This window comes from Lipophrys pholis (genome assembly GCF_963383615.2).
Source record: "Lipophrys pholis genome assembly, chromosome: 7".
Lineage (NCBI taxonomy): Eukaryota > Metazoa > Chordata > Actinopteri > Blenniiformes > Blenniidae > Lipophrys > Lipophrys pholis.
The window spans coordinates 6,054,758-6,071,346 of record NC_137638.1 but is presented as its reverse complement, the minus strand read 5'-3'; the positions used below and the strand labels follow the sequence as shown (position 1 = coordinate 6,071,346).

The 16,589-nt window shown below is 41.1% G+C and overlaps 2 protein-coding genes across 2 annotated transcripts; both read left to right on the top strand.

Annotated features, from left to right (window-relative positions):
- Nucleotides 1-305: 305 nt before the first annotated feature.
- Nucleotides 306-8,071, top strand: nelfb (negative elongation factor complex member B). Its single transcript, XM_080468375.1, has 13 exons — nt 306-559; nt 1,946-2,106; nt 2,198-2,297; nt 2,392-2,622; nt 3,133-3,318; nt 3,401-3,513; nt 3,615-3,717; nt 4,500-4,595; nt 4,682-4,824; nt 4,935-5,041; nt 5,425-5,566; nt 7,467-7,575; nt 7,746-8,071. Exons 1-13 carry the CDS (start codon nt 458-460, stop codon nt 7,956-7,958), a joined length of 1,806 nt encoding a protein of 601 aa, XP_080324501.1. The 5' UTR covers nt 306-457; the 3' UTR covers nt 7,959-8,071.
- A 3,412-nt stretch (nt 8,072-11,483) lies between these two features.
- LOC308112580 (P2Y purinoceptor 2-like) lies at nt 11,484-15,811 on the top strand. Its single transcript, XM_080468228.1, has 2 exons — nt 11,484-11,543; nt 13,503-15,811. The coding sequence occupies exon 2, from the start codon at nt 13,535-13,537 to the stop codon at nt 14,564-14,566; it is 1,032 nt and encodes a 343-aa protein (XP_080324354.1). The 5' UTR covers nt 11,484-11,543; nt 13,503-13,534; the 3' UTR covers nt 14,567-15,811.
- Nucleotides 15,812-16,589: the final 778 nt, after the last annotated feature.

The following is a 16,589-nucleotide window of genomic DNA, read 5'->3' as shown; positions in this document are numbered from 1 at the left end:
GTGGAGCTGCAGTTACAAGAGTGTTACAACATAAAGAGAAAAAGAATCAAATGAGAAAGTACAGCAGCGACATACTTCAAATAAAATATATATACATTATCGACACAGGATAGTATGACAGTATTGCACATATTTTCAAACATCACAAACTGTGTTAGAAATAGACTCTCACACAGAGCATCCCAGGACTTTAACGGTCAGATCACAAGTACTTTCTGACCTGTAGTTAAGTAAATGAGTAGTTGACTACTCTTTCCACGTTACCTGACGGAACGTTTGTTCCGGCTGCTTGTTTCTGCCGGACCCTACTGGAAGTGGTCCGTTAGAGGAGCGTAATGTTTAGCGGTCCTCGTCTCCTCTTGTAGCCAGGTACTCTGTTTGCTCTGACTACTCTCATTACTCTGATTACTCGTGCTCCGGTGTGTTTTTTTTAGTGCATGTTGGAAGCGGAGCCGCGATGTTTGCGGGGCTGCCGGAGCTCGGAATCTCCAACGGAGAAGATCTGAAGGAAACTCTCACAAACTGCACGGAGCCGCTCAAAGCCATCGACCAGTTCCAGGTAACCATCCTAAAACCAAAATAATGTTCTTAATCAGGGCTAAATCATCCGATAATTCACAGTTTATTGTAAAAAATCACCTTAACCTGCTCGTCGTCTCTTTTACCAGCTGGCTGGAGACGTCTGAGTAGAAAATATCAACACTATTAATGTTTCAGTCATTGTACATTACTGTAGAGCCGCAATTTCACACACTTTTAAAATGTTTTTAATATTTAAAAAAAACATTTGTAGTGAAGTGTCTTTCTCAGTTTAATAAAGGCGTAAACTGTGTGTCATCAGTTGGACTCGAACCGAGAAACCGTTTCATCCAATCTGAAATAGCTGTCGTAGATTTATAGCCGTAATAATAAACATGATATTATTTACAAATATATTTATTATTGTACATTACTGCGTGGCGACAGTTTTGTATCAAAACGTTAATTTGTCGCGAAGTGTCCTTCTCATTTTAATATAGAGGGAAACAGTGTGTCATCAGGTGGACTCGAACCAGCGACTGTTTGATCCACGCATATGCTTTGCGGCAATCTTGATAATTCTGATTGTTATATTATATATTCCTACATTTACATACCAACTATATTTTGACACACTTAAATGTCTTTTGTATCCAAACGTTTAATTTTGATAAATGTTCTTCAGTTATATAAAGTGAGAAACGGTGTCCTCAGCGGGGTTCGAACCAGCGACCTTCTGCTCCACATATAACCATCTTTATTAATAGAATTATTACTGTATTTATGGCCATGATCAAACCTCCAGATGTGAGTTTATTCTCATAGTTCTCATTTTCAGTATTATGTCAAAGTAATCTACCTTCTCTCTGTTCAATTTCTTATTAAATATCAAGAAAGAACTTTACATTAATTATTATTATCATTATTATTATTCATCCAGCTGCGTATGTAAATACAATGGAACATACTTCCTGAATCCCAGTGGGAAATTATTTTACAATAATAATTGTTGAAATATCGACTGAGTCAGAATAAAAATGAAATAAATAAAACACTATCAAGATGAATTGTGTGGTATCAGTTATGGAAGAGTAAGTATTTAATGTAAATGTATATATATAGTTTTTTATTTTACCAGAAAAAACTTTGTTGCGATAAAAAATCTCTTTTTCAAGAGTGTCCTGGCCAATACATAAAAAATATAGAACGTGAGTATTTACTGAGACACCGTGACGAGTTATGACATAAAACCTTATAATAACACAATTTTGCAGCATGTCGTACCAAAATCTTCCAAAAAGCACAAAAAAACAGCTTTTCTTTGCTGCTGCTCTTCGTCTGGCTCGCTCAGACGCACCCCACACACTTTTCTTTAGTTTTTTGTGTCCAGTCAATTAATGTAAATGTGTGTGTCCCATGCGTGCAGATGGAAAATGGCATCCTGCTGCCGACCCTCCAGTCCGCTCTGCCCTTCCTTGACCTCCACGGGACCCCCCGGCTGGAGTTCCACCAGTCGGTGTTCGACGAGCTGCGGGACAAGCTGATGGAGCGTGTGGCCACCATCGCAGAGGGGAAGGACGAGGACAGGTGACGCAGTTTGACTTATTCCACCTTCAGTCCTGTAAATGTCTGTGTGTAGGGTCAGAGTGAATGTATTTTTCTTTGTGTCTGTTCACAGATACAAGAAGTTAGAGGAGCTGCTGGAGAAAAGCTTCCCGCTTGTTAAAATGCCTTCGATTCAGCCGGTGGTGATGCAGGTGCTGAAGCATCTACCCAAGGTGAGTGTGAGACATCACAGCTACGGCGTGCAGGGTGTGAGACATCACAGCTACGGCGTGCAGAGTGTGTGATGATGACGACGAGTCTCTACAGGTGCCAGAGAAGAAGCTGAAGATGGTGATGGCCGACAAGGAGCTGTACAAGGTGTGCGCCGTGGAGGTGAAGCGGCAGATCTGGCAGGACAACCAGGCGCTGTTCGGGGACGAGGTGTCTCCGCTCCTCAAGCAGTACATCGTGGAGAAGGAGGCGGCACTCTTCAGCAGCGACCTCTCCATCCTGCACAACTTCTTCAGCCCCTCACCCAAAACACGACGGCAGGGCGAGGTGAGATGATAGACGATCAGGGAGACGGTCGGTTAGGTACTTTGGAAATTGATATACTATATTGTGGATTGATGATGGTTTTTCTCTATTATTTTAATTCCCTGTACCCTGGCAGCTTTCTATTGGTAATCTGGATGTTAGTGGAGGAAGATGCTCTATAATCTGGATGTTAGTGGAGGGGGATGCTCTATAATCTGGATGTTAGTGGAGAAAGATGCTGTATAATCTGGATGTTAGTGGAGAAAAATGCTCTATAATCTGGTTGTTAGTGGGAGGAAGATGCTCTATAATCTGGATGTTAGTGGGAGGAAGATGCTCTATAATCTGGATGTTAGTGGGAGGAAGATGCTCTATAATCTGGATGTTAGTGGAGGAAGATGCTCTATAATCTGGATGTTATCTGAAGTTACAGTTGGTGGTAAGATGCTCTGCTGTCAGCTGTCTCAGTGTTTGATGTTGCTGCACTGAGACTGCAATGTGTTAACGTGTCTCTGCCCCGGCCGACCTCAGGTGGTCCTGAAGCTGACCCAGATGATCGGGAAGAACGTGAAGCTGTACGACATGGTGCTGCAGTTCCTGCGCACGCTCTTCCTGCGAACGCGAAACGTCCACTACTGCACGCTGCGAGCCGAGCTGCTGATGTCCCTGCACGACCTGGACATCAGCGAGATCTGCTCCGTGGACCCCTGCCACAAGGTGAGGACAGGAAGAACCCCCCCCCCCATGAAGACTCCCAAAGCTCTCAGCCGTGCTCACTGTTTCTGGTTCCTCTGCTCAGTTCACCTGGTGCCTGGACGCCTGCATCCGGGAGAAGTTTGTGGACGGGAAGCGAGCCCGAGAGCTGCAGGGCTTCCTGGACGGGGTGAAGAAGGGGCAGGAGCAAGTCCTGGGGTAACACACCAGGAGGAGGAGGAGGAGGAGGAGAAGGAGGAGGAGGAGGGGGATTTAACCGCACCAATGAACACATGAACTCATGCTCCTGTGCCTTCCAGGGACCTCTCCATGATCCTGTGCGACCCGTTCGCCTGCAACACGCTGGTGCTGAGCATCATGAGGAACCTGCAGGAGCTGCTGAGTCAGGACGCTCTGCCCCGGGTAAGAGTGCAGAGGAAGTGAGACCCGTCCTGTGGTCATCTGATGCAACGGCGTTTATGTAACAGCTTGAGCCACTGACCTCACTCACTTCCAAAGAACAAAAAAAAAACCCAGACAATATGTCCTTCCTCACAGTAACATTCAGGACACTCCAATAGAATATAAAACCTGTCATGAGGAATTCCTGGAAATTGGAATCATTGGAAACGGAATCAAGTTAAATCCATTATTAAGTGTAGCAGCTTGGGGCAAAGCATCTCTGATGTTTACTTCACCTTATTATTGTTGTTGTGATTGTTGTTGTTGTTGTCATCTGAGAAATCTCTTTTCTACACTTCTTTTAATAAGATGACAAATGTATTGATACTAATATGAATTAATAATTGTAAAAACCTCTTGTGAGTAATCTATATTCGTCAATATTTTTATGGACATATCTACAAATACATACTTGTATGCATTCACCATTTATAACCCGTGTAGCCAGTTTACCTGAAAAGGGCTCGGATTACGTCGGACTTCTTCACCCTAACCCTCCTCCAATATTCAATGATCACATTTTAGTGATCCTGCTTCCAGTTTCTGTTCCATGTGTTCACCTGCAGCCACTCGGCTTTAAACATTCAAATCCTGAAACACAATATAGGGATTCTGATTATCCTGATAACGGACGTGGAGACGGCGGTCCGATCCTTGGCAGTTTGAGGAGGCGGGGCTTCTGGCGAGGCTCTCAGATTCACTGCAGGGTGTTTGAGGCTGAAGGTTGTGTTTGTGTGGAGCAGGACAGCCCAGACCTGATGCTGCTGCTGAGGATGCTGTCCCTGGGGCAGGGGGCCTGGGACATGATCGACAGCCAGGTCTTCAAGGAGCCCCGTCTGGTACGTTCTCAGGTGGACCTGTGCGGCACCGAGAGGAAGACGAAGAAGAAGATGTTTGTAAGGTGTTCTGGATGTGGTGCTTTCAGGATCTGGAGGTGGTGACGCGCTTCCTGCCCGCCATGATGTCCGTGGTGGTGGACGATCACACCTTCACCGTGGAGCTGAAACTCCCCAGCGAGGAGAAGCTCTCACTGACCTACCCCACCACCCTGCCTGAGGCCTTCAACAGGTGAGGAGGAGGAGGAGGAGGAGGAGGAGGAGGAAAACTTTTTTTGCCCGTCTGAGCTTCTCTAAGTGTCTTTGCTTCATCTTTTCCACTTCCTGTGTTTCACTGAGCAGATACCTGCAGGAGAACCGGGTGGCCTGTGAGATGGGGCTCTACTACGTTCTCCACATCGCCAAGCTGAGGAACAAGAACGCCCTGCAGAGGTTACTGCCGGCGCTCGGTGAGTCCACATGTTCTCCTGAGAATCCGGCCGATGTATTTAAAGGTCGCGACCTTTGAAACACACAAACTTCCGTGAATAACTGCACCTGAGCTTTCCTAGTGGACTAGTCTTATTCCCACATTCTTGGTGAAAATCATTCCCGCAAGTCTTTGTGAACAAATGTGGAGTTCCTCAGGGATCCGATCTTGGTCCTCTCATGTTTCATCGTCTTCATATTCTCTCTGGCTCAGAGTTGGAAGTCAGAGTTCTGCAGATGACTGTCTCGCTTCGAGCTTATTTGTTTTGAATGTGTCTTTTCACGGTGTGGTTCAGCAGTGTCCGACAGGTAACCTGGTCTTTGATGGAAATGTTGACGAGGGTCTGATTCTCCTCCTCCTCAGTTGAGACGTACAACGACATGGCGTTCGGGGACATCTTCCTCCACCTGCTGACGGGTCACCTCACGCTGCTCTCAGACGAGTTCGGGACCGAGGAGTTCTGCTCCGTGGTCTTCGACAGCTTCCTGCTCACGTCGTTCTCCAGGTGGGGAAATGAGGGAACAAAGTTTTTATTTTAAGAAGAACCATTTTCAGTCATTTACACCTCATCACATAAATAGAGCAGATATAAAACTATGTTGATATTAAGAGTAAATACATTTGCGCATGACTTTCATGCATTTTGCTGTTATTAAAGACATGAAATCATGTGCAACACCAAATATGTAATTTATATATATATATATATATATATATATGTCCTGCTGTTTTAACACATATTATTAGAATTAATCAGATTTTATAGATTGGAGTTGTTGCAGAAAATTCCGAAATTTGCATTAAATGCATTTACATTTATAATAATTATCATAATTAGGACGGTACAACATGTAAAAAAATTTTTATAGTGGTGTCAACTTACACAATATACATATTGCAAAAGACGGACCTTTTGATCTCGGATTACCAGAATCGGATTCGGGTGAAAAGGCATCGTTTTTGTGTTTTAATGTCAGAAGACATTCGTTTTGAAGGAACGAGCGGTTCTGTCTGTTTCCACGGAAACTGCAAAAGCCTTGAAAATGATAGAACATAAATGCCGGGCTGCGAGTGTGTGCTGTTGGTTGCTTTTGGAATGAAACCACACTCATTTATGCAGAGAACAATTCGCTATAAACACAACAAGAGTCAGAGTATTTTCAAAAAGTTGCATTTTTCAGCGGCTTTGAGCATCGTTGGCGTGTAAACGGACACCTACAACACCATGAAAGTTTTAACTTGAATACATTGTCGCATGATTATATTAACATTAACCAAAGTGAAAAGGAATTCTATTGTCAATTCTGCTGTACGTACAAGACGCACTGTGGAATCTACGGTTCATCTCGCTTGCGGTACAGACGTATATCACCTCGACTCAAACTAGAGAATATAGGCAAAATATATCACCCAAAATTAATTAAACAAAAAAGAGAGAGAATATATACAAGATAAACAGAAACAAGATTTAAAAAATGGAAATTTTAAAAGTGAATCTGAAGTAATACAATGATAATAATTAATATAACCTGAGTGTTTATGTAACCTATGATGTGTCACAGTGAGCTCACTATAGTAATGTTAACGATAACTAATATTAATGATCATGATATTGAGCGCCTATCAACACATATTCAAAGTCAAACTGATCCTCCGCTCTTCACAATATTTTTTCATTTAACCTTTATTTTACCGGGAAAAATAAAAACCCCATTGAGATCGAGATCTTTTTTTACCAGGGTGACATGGCCAAGAGGCCAGCATCCACAGGTTTAAAACATATAAAACTGAATTTTACACAATTAACCTTATACAACAGTTAAAATGAGAGAGTGCAGATTGCTAGAAACAAGGTTGAAGAGATCAAATGTGGATTTTTTTTTAAGGCAGATTTGAATAAAGTACAAGCATTTTAAGGGGCGTTCATTCACTGTAAAAATCTTTAAAAACACGAACACTGATTTATCGATCCTCACTCCTTGAGGAGTAAAGAAAGAACGGAAACGATTTAAAGATTCCAGTTCAGACATTTTAGTTTGAATAATCCCGAGATACAGATCAAGATTGACTGACCTCTGATAAATGATGTAGACATATAGAATAATCATGCACACAGAATAAAAAAGACCCAAGTTTTAAATGTGACAGATTAAAGTGTGATTAAGATTAATCGAGAAATTCGCGATTAACTAATTTAAAAAGTTTTTAAAAAGAACCTGATCGTTTCCTCACAGGTGATCAGAAGTAGAATAGAATCCAGAAAAGTGACCAAAAAAACATGAAAGTCGGTAAAGTAGACTTCAGAAACGATGCTGGTGGAAACAGCGATGGCGTTTCCCTGATCTCTCGTCCTCCATGTGAGGGCTTTGAGGTGTTTCCTGACACTTTTCCGTCTCGTCCTCCAGTAAAGAGAACGTGCACAGACACGCCCTGCGGATGCTGCTGCACCTCCACCACAAAGTGCTGCCGTCCTACATGGAGACCCTGGTGAAAACCCTCGAACCCCCCAAACAGGTCGGCACGCGCTTCTCTCTTTTTCTTCCGCACGTTTAACCCGTCTTGAGACCGAACCGGACGCTTTCCGGGCCCCGTGGATTTAGTTGTAAACTCTCCTCTGAAAGAGGAGCAGGAGGTCTGCTGAACCAGCGTCGGTTCTCACCCTTGTCTCTGCCGTGCGTCCGCAGTGCGGCGAGCCGCTGAAGGAGCTCTACACGCAGCTGAGCGAGAAGCTGGAGGCGCTGAAGAAAAGCCCCCCACCCCCGGACGAAGCCCCCTCCCTGGACCTGGGCCTGCACCCGGTCACCGTGCCCACCACCACCACCACCACCGCCTCCGCCTCCGCCTCCATCCCCACCGCCACCCCTACCCCTACCCCCACCCCCGCCGCGCCCGTCTGAGGAGCGCCTCCTTCAGGCGTCGCTGTTAGTTGTTGTCCAGAGGAAGAGTATTTTCTTATGTAACTGTGTGTGTCAGTACTGCGATGACCTTGTAAATAAACGATTATTTACACACTTGTTTCGTGAATTTCTCCCAGCACATTTTAAAGCCTACATCTTTTATTAAACTTTTGAACTCGTACAGACTGACGGTGAAAGGCTAATATTTAGAAATTGGCACATTCTTCTGACAGACCCTCAACATGCAGTCGCACCTCCATGTGCAGTTGAATTTAAAGATTAATTATGAAGATAAATTCAGCATACGAAACCATGACCGCTCTGTCCTCTGCTCTCTGAACTTTTTGATCGACTTTATTGGCTTTAATACACTGAAAAAGTGAAAAATTCACATTATTGGCTTTAGTACATTAAAAATAAGAAAATTATATTTTTACATTAAAAAATTTATTATTACAATATTGACTTTATGGCTTAAAAAAGACAAATTATTACATTATTGGGTTTATTGCTATAATAAAACAGACATTATTACATTATTGGCTTTGTTACATTGAAAACCTCTAAAATGTATTAAATGATTGGCTTTATTGCTTAAAAATGACAAAAATATTACATTATTGCTTTGTTACATTGAAAATGGCTCAAATTATCACTTTATTGGCTTTATTTTATTGAACAAAACACTTATTTTATTGCACTATTGTCTTTATTACATTAGAAAAAGACTAAAATATTCCATAAAACCCTTTTAATGTCTTTTCAACAGTGTAATAGATGAGCAGAAACGCAGAATGAAGCCTATAAAAAAATGATTGGATGCTGCTTAAAGTGGTTTTAAGTTTGCTTTTCACTTTTAACAGATTTTACAAAATATTGTCAGCACGGAAAGCTGCTTTGTTTCTACAATTTCAAATGTCTATAGGAGTTTTAATCTCAAGTAGGTCTGATTGTTCTATAAAGGGTTTCCACATAAGTTTTCCACAGTTTGAAAGGACTGGAAGTGTTTTGCCTTCTTTATTTCACTCATTTGTATTTTGATCAAATTCTAATGTAAAAACCTTTCAATTAAATAACATTTTGAGAAAAATACTTTTTTTCCATACATTCAGAGGCTTTTTGAAGCATCCCAAGTGTAATATTTTGTAATGTAACTTCATTACGTCATTTAATTACAATAGAATCTGTGTGTGAGTTCTAAAACTCATTCACCAAATTTTTTTCATGATATATGTTTAATATATGTCTAACACTATTATCTTTTAAAAGAAGAAAATGAGGATATTACCAAATATGAAGCTTGTGTCTTTAAATTTGGATTTGTTTACAAATATAAATCCACTCTAGTGACATCCTGAGCTGAAAGATTTTAAATTTCTGGTTGATTTTTCACTTTCTTTTTAAAACGTTGCTCGTAAAACGTGTCTACATGCACTAAAAAATACTGAAATATATAAAAATCTTTTCAAGTAAACATATAAATGTAAAAAAAAAAAAAATCTTTCATGATCAAATGATTTTAAAATCTTTAAGTGTATAAATAGCTTTTGGGGTTTTCCTCTTCATTATACTTCAGGAATGAAACTCAAGTTAGTAAATGTGAGAGACGTTGAGTCACATCAGGAGATTTAATCTGATTGTTTCTCAGTTTCTCAGCAGAACCGAGAACAGGAAGGAGTGTGTGTGTGTGAGTGTGTGTGTGTGTGTGTGTGTGTGTGTGTGTGTGTGTGTGTGTGTGTGTGTGTGTGTGTGTGTGTATATTTCTTGTAATTGTGGTCAAACTTTCCAAACTCCCCTTTTCTTCGAAATACTTTATTTTAATGTGTTTGAATATTGCAAGTAGTAATGAAATACAATAAAAATATTTATTTTAGTTATTTCTACTCTTTACAAACATAAACTGTTTGAGTTAAGATTATTAATTATTTCCATAGTCTTCTGTTTGCAATTCACACAATTTGTTTTAGGATTTTGAACATTTTTAGAGAAAAAAAAAATCTGATTTCAGATTTCCGACCCAAAAAATTAAACCTTTTGAAAATACTTTGAGGAGCTTTTTTTTTTTTTTTTTAATTTTAAGCTCAAGTGATGAAACATTTTTGTAAAAATGCCCAAATTATTTCAGTGTATGTGTGATAATTTTGAAATATTTAGTTTTACTGGTTGAACTAAATTAAACATATTTTAATAAGCATTTGTGAGTAACTCCACATTATGTCACAGAAAATATTGAAATAGATTTGTCCACATAGAGAGGATTGAAGTAGCACGCGTGTAAATTTGAAGTATTAAAACAGATCTTAGAAGGATGCACTTCAAACCATCCCGTAAGACTGAAGTTTCAGTTCTCAGTGAGGTTTTTTTTTTTCATACGTTTTAAAAGGTCTTGAGGGTTTGATTATCGGCACGGCATCGAATCGCTTCCAGATAACAAACGAAAAAGTTGATTTCATAGCAGGATGTCTGACTGTGGTTGCTCCTCTCAGGGGGGCTCACGCCTTTGCATGTATATTTTCAAAGGGCACTTGAAACGTAAAGGTAATTTGTTACATAAAGAAATGTTTAAATTAGTTTATCACCCAATTATTGTGAGTTAATCACCATTTTCTCAGTTTGCGTTTCACGTTTCTGAAGTGATTTTAACAATAAGCGGGAAACACTCCCAATATACACTTTCCAATCAAAGTTGGGATATTGGGCAAATTTTCAGGATGAACATAAAATGCTCTCTAACCTTTCAAGGTGACCTCTACACTTTTGAATATCCAACTATTTAAGCTTTCAGCGCTTTTTACACAACTTGCTGTTCTCTAACAAGAGACTTAACTTCACACCAGGTGTTTGACCCATGAATGGGTCGACATATGTCCTGGTTCAATTTGAATTGGTATTTAAAACGTCCTCCTAATCATGCTGCTACATTTGGACATCATGAGATCACACCTAACAAATGATCAACAGTACCTCGACACTGAAGCTTTAAACAGAATGTCCTCAGACGGAAGAGTCCATGTTCCACCTGATCCACTGTTGTCACCAGACGAGTCTTTGGTAGTGGGCAGGTGTGTCTGGACACCACAGAACTGCCCTACACTTTGTGAATGGTTTTAGGGGAACCCCCCATACTACCTGAATAACATCATTAATCCAGTCATTGTGTCCCTGTATGAACAAAATACAGGGACATAACTTTTAGTGAGTAGCATATGTGAAAATGTGTTGCATAGAAACTTAACAAAAGTGAAAAAGCTAACAAGGCTTGTGAAACCATGTTTTGCCACTTGATGGTGCGTTCAGGTCCACGAAGGGATGAAACAAAATGTGAAAATCCTCAACAGTCCGTCAACGTCACTCCTCTGTTTCGATAGCGACAAAGCATTTTTAGTGATCAAATAAAATGCTTGACTAGTTCACTATTAGTTCACGAGATTTAAATGAATTAGAGGTCAAAAGATGCTTCAGTCTGTGTTCTCATGAGGAGCTCACAGGCAACTCCACCCCCTGACAGCTCTGCATGTTGGCATCGAGTTCAACGCTCAGTCAGAGTGAGACCGCATCCAAAATACTGAAGACACGTCTGCTCTGGTAAGGAGTCTTCTTTAATACGTTCATTAGTGAGTCTGCATGAGGAGAATAGCTCTCAGAGGGTATACCAATGCAGACTCTGTAAGAACCTGACATTTTTATTTTTCCACGATTAATTAAAACTTTATTGTTACTTCTTGTTGTCTGCTGGAACATACAGTGGTACCTCTCATACAAAGCAAAGGTACAATAACTAAATTTATCAATTGGCATAAACAAGAAAAATCGCATGAGTATATAAATACGAGGTTTCAGGTTTAATTGATCACAGTAAGAAAGGAGTAACTCTTGTTGGAGGAAGCACTGAGATGGTCACTGATGAGAGCATTTCTATTGGTGCATTTTGAGTATAGATGCTCAGTTCCTCCGCATTACTGAGAACAGGAAGTGACAGTTCAACCTGAAATGATCTATTGTTGCTCAATATTCAAAGGTGTGAGAACAAAGAGTTTCCGGTAACAACATGAAACAGATATCAGTGAAATTAGGTTACAGATGGTGAAATACTACAATAAATGTATTTGTATATGTTCTTTTAGTCATCTATCTCGGTCACCTTTTTTATGCACACATAAATTAAAAATATGATTAAAATTTTGCCCAAAAAGAAGCAGAGAAATGTTTTGGAAATGCCCTAATCAATATCGGGACTGTCACAAAAGTAGTTTAGTAAATGTAAAGGAGTGAATTTAAAATAAAGATGAAGAAGTCAGGCAGAAGGAGCCTCCAAGGACGATGTTGTTTGGAGATGACACAGGGACTTCTAGACAGAGTAGAGCACAAACTGAGGAGAACCTGAAAAAAGTGGAAGCTTGCATGAAAGAGGTGAGGAATGAATGTCAGCTGCACTAAAAACCAACAGGGTGGACTTGATGGAGACAAATATCAGGAGTCATCTGGTGTAGAAGGTCTCAGCCAGGCTGCAGGGGACGGTCTGCAGGAGGTTAGAGAGAGCAACCATGTCTTTATTTAGCTCGTGGTTGTGAGACTGTGGTACAGACCAGAAAACAGGAAGCTGAATTCACGGTGTCAGAGCTGAGGATATTGACATTTTAGTGGAAGAGAGTAGAACAGATGGTTTGGTCCTGTGTGTAGGGGGAAAGTGTGATTGAGATGAAGCTTCTGGAAAAGAGGATTTGAGGAAGGTCATTGAGGAGGTTCATGGATGCAGTTTGGCAGCTGGCAGCTGGCTGGTTTGATGGTTGGTTGGTTGGTTGGCTGGCTGGTTGGCTGGTTGGCTGGTTGGCTGGCTGGCTGGTTGGTTGGTGGGTTGGTGGGTTGGATGGTTGGTTGGCTGGCTGGCTGGTTGGTGGGTTGGTTGGTTGGTTGGTTGGTTGTTTGGCTGGTTGGTTGGTTGGTTGGTTGGTTGGTTGGCTGGTTGGCTGGTTGGCTGGCTGGCTGGTTGGTGGGTTGGCTGGTTGGTGGGTTGGTTGGCTGGCTGGCTGGCTGGCTGACTGATTGGTGGGTTGGTGGGTTGGTTGTTTGGCTGGTTGGTTGGTTGGTTGGTTGGTTGGTTGGCTGGTTGGCTGGCTGTCTGGCTGGCTGGCGGGTTGGTTGGTTGGTTGTTTGGCTGGTTGGTTGGTTGGTTGGTTGGTTGGTTGGTTGGTTAGTTAGTTACCTGCTTTCTTGCTTGTTTGCTAGTGTGCTTGCTTGATTTGTTGGTTGGTTTGTTGGTCGGTGGATCAGTTGGTCGCATACTTGATGTTTTGCCTGGTTGGTTACTGAAAAAAGTGGTCATATGAGAGTACCCTCATATGACCACTTACTTCATGTGTTACTAAGATGTTACCAGCATTACTGTTGGATAGTATAAATATTGGTCCAGTCTGTTTTAAGTCATTTGGTCATTCTGTGTAGTTCCACTTCATGGTCTTCTGTCATTCCTTGTCTATACCACCTTGGTTTCGGATACGTCCTGAATGAATGTCACTGAGGCACATTTCTCATCTGTCTTCACAGGTGAGTGAAAAACAAGCACATTTTGGGACAAGATGGATCCTGTGGTAGCGTTCTCACAGGTAATGAACAGTAGCAACGCCTCAGAGGTTAGCCCCAGAGAGAACCAGCCCGTGTCCATCGTCGTCTTCTTCTGCCTGGTCTTCTTCGCCGGCTTCATCCTCAACACCTTCAGCATTTGGACCTTCTGCTGCCGGCTGCCCAGCTGGACCTCTGGTACTACGCTGCAGTTCCACCTGGCCCTCAGCGACGCCATCGCCACCCCCGTCACTCCCATAATAGTTATGCACTTCGCCAAGGGGGACAACTGGCCCTCCGAACAGTTCCTGTGTCAATTCACGATCGCCCTGCTGAATATGCACTTTTATGGCAGCACCATATTCCTCACCCTCATCAGCATTCATCGCTACATGATGGTGGTGCAATTCAAAAGGAGGTCACGCATGAAACGCAAGGAGTTTGTCCAAAAGCTCTGTGCAGGAGTTTGGATTCTGCTCGTCATTCAAGCCGCCATCTTCGCCTTCATGCTCTCTCTGAGTAAAGAAGGTCAGATCAGTCAGTGCTTCTCCATCTATCAGAGAAATCTGACCAATACCTACTTTGTCGTCAATTTTATTCTGGTCATTGTCGGCTTTCTGCTTCCTTTGCTGGTATCTGTGTTCTGCTACAGTCGTCTGGCGATGTCTTTGACCCATTTGAACATCAGCACAGCCAACGGCTCCAAGGTCAAGGAGAAATCTCAGCAAATGATTGGACTGTGCCTGGTGATTTTCGTTCTGTGCTTCCTGCCAATGAATGTTGTGCGAACTATAGCTGTTGTGCTCAAAAAGTATTACCCTCAAAAGTGGTCCGCTCTCCATCGAATTGAGACGGTGTATTACACCACCTGGATTTTAGCTGGACTGAACAGCTGCCTGGACCCGGTGCTCTACTGCTTTGGTTCCCAAAGCTTTCGTAATGCCTTCCGATCTTTCAGGATTGGAAAGAGAGACGCTCCGAATCAAAGTAACTCAGATATGACGGCAAGTCATGACCATCATTTGAGGTTACCGACAAACAGTTTATGAATCTTAATGACATAATTGTTTTGCTCTGCTAACAGTCAAGATATTTTCTTGACTCTTAAAGAAATCCAGTCGCGCTTTAAGGCAAGAAACTGATGTTCATTGTTGTAAACACGAGACCTCCGCAGGTTACTCCCTTTCTGTTGCAGCGCCATTTTATGTTTTCTCATGATGTCCATCAGTGTTACTCCACCTGGGCAGCGGGTGACAAGTTTGGGCGGTGTTGTGGTCCAATTTTATTTCTTCGACTGGAGCAAAGATGCCACCTGTCGTTGCACAGACCTCGATGGTGGCTGACCAGGGTTTGACCATAATTCATCCGGTTGTTCTGCTCCAGGTTTTCCACCTGATTTTCCAGGAAAGTTATATACTTTTCCTTCTCCACGTCTTGAAGTTCAAAGGCTTTTATTTATCATTCTAAGTCTCTGATGAATTTATGTTGTACTTGGAGAACAGAAAGCTCTTCAGAGAGAAACTTGTTGATGTCCTCAGAATCCACAGAAGACTGGTGCTTTTTCAGCCCCATAATACGATACCTGAAACAAAGTAGTACTACGTCCAATGACCAAATGACCAAAATTGGGGTCATTGAGTAAGTTTAAGTTATCATAAACAATCCTGAAATGTACATGGTGTCACTGACAAGTGGAAGTATTAGTGATTCAGAGGTTTGTTTTTGTTGAATAAACTTTTTTTTTTTTTTTTTTAGCAATTGTATACTATTTTGGGAATATTTGTGTGGATGAAACTATGCAATCCTCTATATTGCATAGTTTCAATCTTCGTTAATGTATGATCATTGTACTGCATTGTTAGAGGTAAATGGTTTCATATGGGTTGTAACGAAACCAGTGCAGGTGACTTAAATTTAAAAAGCAACCATGATGTGGTTAGTGGCATTTATTTATTTTTGCACTGTATAAAAAATTGTTAAGTTGCTTTACTTTTTGCTTAACGAATAGATTTTGGCACATAACTACTCAGTTACTCCTGAGAAAACTTTCATTTATTGTTGAACCATTTGAGGCGCTGTTGATTATTTTATTTGCATTTAACTACTTGACGCACCATTGCACCATTACAAAAAGAATATATACGTTTCTATTAGTGGTGGTAATCCAAGCATAAAATCAAGGGGTAATTGATTTGCTGCGTTAGAATTTATTGATCTCATTGTTTCATGTTTTTCAATTCCAACTGACTGAGTGAGCTAAATGTCTCAATAAATAGATTTATATATGTTTGCTCAACAAAACCACGTGTTTCTTAATTTTTTTTTTTTAATTCTAATGTGAATAGTTCTGTGCTTAAATAGAACAGTGGGAATTAATGTGATGTCAACTGGAACATTGGCATTCATATGTTTAGCATTGAGTTTTTCAATTTTGACATTTTTCCTATTTGAAAGAAATTCTAATGAGGAAAATTGTGTGTAGTTTAAATCTAACAGCCCGAATTACCCTAAACAAAATTGACACCTTAAAGTTCAAGCCCTAAATTTACTGCTTGTACATTTGTAGATGTTTAAAGCTTACTGGGTTCAGCTTAAGTGCACAGTTGTTACAGTCTTTGGATCTACTTTCTTTATATACCTTGCTTTGACCACTTCAGTAGTTTCAGTGCAGTTTCCAAGAGCCAGACCTGCTTTTCAACCTGGGTCACTGATACCCTTACAAATGTTATATTTCAAACTAAATCTGTTTGGAAAAGCATGAAAAGAAAGAAAAAGAACCATCTGATATTATTTCCGTCATGCTGGCAACACGTTAGAAAGTGCTACTTGTGATAACATCATGAGCAAAACGGGAAGTAACAACACTAATGTTTTTAATGTCTGTGTGCTCTGCTTCGAAAACATCTGTTGAAAATGACATGAGCAACCTGTAAATTCTTTCAGCACCAAACTTTATCACAAGATGGGGAAATGAGCCTCCAGCATGAAAAATAACTGATTTTAATCACGGACTTCACCTTGCTGTAGTTTGAGTTCCGTACAAGAATTATAATTACAATCGTTCTTAGAATG